We start from the raw sequence: 5,041 nt of genomic DNA on the forward strand, positions 1-5,041 counted from the left end.
CCATGGTGTTTTATTGTATTTAAACATCCTGAAATAAAAAGATGAAACCTTTCATTTAATCTTGTTTAAAATTTTAATCCTTCAACAGCCTTTTATTTTTATTTATTTATTTTTTTTTGTGTGTATAGCCACTAAGTTTGAAACACAAAACATCAAACTCATCAGTGTTTACCATTAATTACCATTGAAATCATCACAAAAAAATGAACTGCAAATGTAAACCAATAGGTTACATTTGCAAGAAAAGTAAAACAAAAAGCAACCTTTTCCATGTGTTTTTCTTCCTCCACACCCATGGAAATTAAATGCGCTAACACCACAATCACTCAACATGAAAAAAAGGGGCAAACCCCTTGATTTATGTAATGGCTGATATAATGAACTTGGACTATTACATAATTCAACAAACTGCACCAGTGAAAAACACCACCACTTCAACACAGAATTAAATGTATTCATTTATAACTCATACAGCACTCATACATAGGTTCGCACAAACTTAAAATAAGGGCAAAAAACACTAAATTAGGTAACAGTCAATATAATGACCGTTGAGCATTACATGATTTGACAAACTGAACCAGCAATGGAAAACACCACCATTTCACCAAGTGATAAAATGTGTGCAGCCATAACTCATATTTATTTATTTATTTTAAATTTGTTGACCGGGAAAGTCCGACTGGATGTATATCCATTTTCAGCGGAGACCTGGGGAGAAAAGCTCCACATTAAGACAATTTACAAGACAGAAATCTTGACCATATACAATACAGATATCAGACAGGTAAAACATTTCAAATACAGGAACATTTATATAGCACTGTTACAGTAACATACCAACATACCCAACTAAATAAGTTAAAAATTTTGAGTATAAGGATTAATAAAACATTTTGTTTGAGGGTAGCATTGTTTATAAAGTTTATCAAACCTTAGGAGGTGAGCTACTACAGTAAGAATTAAGAGAGAATATCAGAGCACCTGAAATAGCATGTTAAAAATAGATAGTAAAGAATGGTCCTGCTAGGGGAGAAAGTGTCAGTCAGGATTTGTGCATGGGCAAAGGCATTGGGCTTTAAGGAAGATTCTTAACTGCTTCTTGAAAAGTGGGGTAGAAGAAAGGGCTGTTAGTTCAGTTGGAAGAGTGTTCCAAGAGTTACCAATAGAGCTTGAGAACAAGCTATCTCCAGATTTGTTGCTGGACTTTAGGTAGCTACTAGTACCTTATTATAAACATATAACATATTATATACCATATACATATTATATACCATATAACACTCATATACACAGCTAGACAAATATAGATAAATATATACACAGATGCACACCTATAGATGTGCACATATTTATTTGCATTTTTACTTAGATATTTTAGCTGGACAAACAGGTCACTTTCAAGAGGAGGCCCATGAAGAAAAGCTCCATTTTATACAAATATCACAATAACTTTAGACAAAGCACACGACCAGTTATCTCTAAACTCAGCCTCAGAACTAACAAAATGTTCAGGCTCTGTTGCATCTGGCATGCATGTCTTCATTTATGTTTTCCATGCCACTAATTCAAATTTACTTGCACTAAAATGTCAGGCCAGATAAAGCTCAGCAAAACATTAATGTGGCAACTCAGGTATATTCCACACAAGATTATGTATAACATTCATGTTTTCTCCATCATAGCCTTCTTATGTAATTCACAACTTTTTATTTTCTTTTTGGAGGGTGTTTTTTTTTTCTTTATGGGGGAGCAATGCTATAGATAATGGAGCATGGAAAATAAAATTGTCCTCAAGCTATGAATTAAATAATGTCAGACCTGTTAAATCAGCTCAGATTTTGTTAACTAATTATATAGTGCAAACAACTTTGAGAAAAATGGCACACACTGTGATGTATCTGTGGTTATGCCAAAATGTTTAGTTGTTTCTGAAACCAAAACGATGATGACTGATGGAATAATTTCTTAAAGGGGTTAATCTACAGCTTTGGAGAATCAGAAAATGTTCCAGTCCCCTTAAAAAATTATTGTCGTGATATTCTTGCCAAACAAATCACTGCATCATACCAAACATATCTTCCATCATTATCTCTCCAACATTTCCCCCATTTCCAACATGGGTATATAAGAATTAATGGATAAGAAGTTTCTGCAGGTGTAACATGCCAAAATATAGGTCAGCATTTCAGACAGTAAAGTATGGTTTGCTGTTTACTCGCTTTGACAAAAGTGGAAAAAGGAAGTCTACCATCATCTTTAGTTATGCAGTGAGCACATCAAACTATGCAATGGATCCCCTATATTTTCACTGTAGCTTGCATACACTATGAATGCTCCACATGATTGCCTTACCATTCAGCCTGCTATTGTTCCAACTTGCTGCAAAAAAGCACCCGATGACCCCCTGTGGATATACAGTCAAAAGTGCCCCCCTACCACCGAGAAGTACATGAGACTGCGTCATAGTCACCGTTCCTCACGCAAGCACATTTCATTTCTTTTACGTTAAATGTTCATATTATACAATATAACGTACAATGTCGCTAAGCTAGGTAGTGGGACCGACCCCAAAGCTATCAGTAAACTGCGTCAAATCCACATTTTGTGTGTTGCGTATTGTGCGGCTCTCCAGCAGCAAGAAATTGCAAGCACGTTATCACTTCAGAAGAAGCCAAAGATGATACAGGTGTACCAATGGAACAGGGATAAAAATAAGATAGCACTGATGCTGGTGACATTTAAATATACATATTGCCCCCCGCCTGAGCTGCCGGCAAAAGCAATATCAGTGGTGGTCTGCTTTCACGGTGTGCAGAAACAAAGAATCTATTGACATGAGCGAATACAAGCATTGTCATCTATCAAACAGCATATTAAAATGAGCACAAAAGCGGACCAGCACATATAGCATTCAAAGTCAAGGCTTATTTCATCCCATAATGACGCGAACTGTCACCCCACAATAATGAGTTCACATTCTCAAATCAATGCATTTCCCCTGATGCACGCTTGTTTCTCACCGTGTGTAAGAGGGGCTCCATCTGGGCTCCTTGGTCCTTGGCATCCATGTTTTGGGTTAGCTGTGTGTTGGGTAGCACCTATTTCTGGATGTCCCCGCTTCTAAAGCGAGCTCCCTCAGTATTCGTGTCAGGTAGCTGCGAGGCAGACGCGGCGCGCACCAGCTCCTTCTGCTGTCGTCACAAGCACCTTCCTACCAGCGGCGCTGGGTTCTCTCACGCGGCGACCGGCTCGCTACAGTCCTGCTGCTGCTGCTCTGCTGACACAGAATGGCCAGCACTAAGCTTTTGTAACAGAGGATTAAAACCATGCACCAGAATAATCCACCGCGATTCAAATCCCCACCTCCCAGAAACGAAAAAGAGATTTTTTTTCGACAAACGCCGCTTTATAGTGTCCGTTACCCTGTCTTTAGGGGGCGCGCTTCCATTTAGAAACCCTACAGGTGTAAACGGACAGGTGTGCTGGTCAGTGGTCAGCATGAATAAGACGCGGTACGTGTTAGTCACTGTATGTTTTCTTTAAGCCTGACAAACGTTTTGCCCACTAAAGTGAACGGACTACTACATCCTAGCATGAATAATGCCAAGAAATATGTTAAGTCCGTCATTCTGAGGCTGTTGTACCCTTGTGTCTGCGTTGATAGCTTGAGCTTATACATAAGTATGTTATCGACGACTAATAACAATTGCACTGTAATAGATGGCACACTACCACTTAACTTAATGCAAATGAGAGCAATACGGGGAAGAGAGATGAACACGTATAGCCGAATTAAGGGGCTGCAGGACAAGTTCCAACACTAGCCCTTTTTAGCGTTAGCAAGTTTTGGTCGTTTCAGATAGAGACCTCGAGAACTAAACGGTAACCTTTTTCTTTTTGCCTAAACACAAAACCGAAAATGAATGCATAAATCAATTAATTAATAACACTGTTGTTCAGGTCCAAAGATCAGCGTTTGTGTGCATGCCGATTAAGTTTTGGGATGGAGCGGAGGGTTGTAAATTTACGTGTCCTGAATTTTGATAATACTTTGTTCAGTGAAGTAATAATCCTTGTTGGTTAGTTCGAGGTTAAATGTGTTTCCAAAATTATGATTACGCTTTATTCATCGCTGCTACATCTAGCCAGCCAGATTCTTAATAACTTGCTATAACATTTAATTAAACTGCTGCTTTCAATGGACCCATTCAGGGACTCTTAATAGTAATCATTGCCGACCATTTCTACTTTAAGTTGTTTTTTTGTTCCTGACAGGTTTTCACTTTATTTGCCATTTTCCATGCGGTGACGCTTTAAATGCTCTCCTTTCAAATCAAATTGCAATTCAACTGAAGCTGCTAACATGCATTCTAAATTGCTGGAACTATTAGCCTGCTTGTTTTATGTGGTAACATAACATCTGCATTCTGATGTCAGATGCAATAGTCAAAGGGATGCCACCTCTCAGGAATTTTTCCTGACGGTTATGATATCAGGTAACACGCTTATCTAGTACTTCGCATCATTTAGAGAGCCAACATATTTCTGAAGTATATTTTCTAAATCATTTACCTTTTTCACTTGGATTTCATATCTGCATTTAAATTAAGTAGTCAGTCAGAATATTATTTTGTTTGTTATTAAGTGGTATGAAATGTGACCAGTAGCAGCCATTCAGACTGATCAAACGAATCCTTCATGTTGAATGTTAGCAAAGTATACAAAACCTAAAAAATCTGAACTTTTTTTTAATAAAAGTAAAATAATGGATCCATCCTCACAAAGCTCTTCTCATTCATTGTGCTAAAATAACATATATATATCAATCTGTGTGTGTGTGTGTGTGTGTGTGTGTGTGTGTGTGTGTGTGTGTGTGTGTGTGTGTGTGTATCTTCATCAGTATGGAATAATATTGTAGATATTAGCAAAAACAGGATACCAGAAAACTGCGGGGTGAACATTGCAGAGAACAATGTACAAATATACATTCATCTTATTATCCTCACTTTATAAGCATGTTTTTTTTTAGAGCCAGTGC

General features: G+C 37.8%; 1 protein-coding gene across 1 annotated transcript in view; it reads right to left on the reverse strand.

Annotated features, from left to right (window-relative positions):
- SLC4A10 (solute carrier family 4 member 10) overlaps positions 1–3,481 on the reverse strand; it is a 3,247,445-nt gene extending 3,243,964 nt beyond the window's left edge. Inside the window, exon 1 of the mRNA XM_044074780.1 lies at positions 3,024–3,481. Coding sequence (XP_043930715.1) covers positions 3,024–3,071 — 48 coding nt within the window. The 5' untranslated portion in view covers positions 3,072–3,481. The remainder of the gene's footprint in view (positions 1–3,023) is intronic.
- Positions 3,482–5,041: the final 1,560 nt, after the last annotated feature.

This window comes from Protopterus annectens, chromosome 6.part0 (genome assembly GCF_019279795.1).
Source record: "Protopterus annectens isolate FY-2018-M chromosome 6.part0, PAN1.0, whole genome shotgun sequence".
NCBI lineage: Eukaryota > Metazoa > Chordata > Ceratodontiformes > Protopteridae > Protopterus > Protopterus annectens.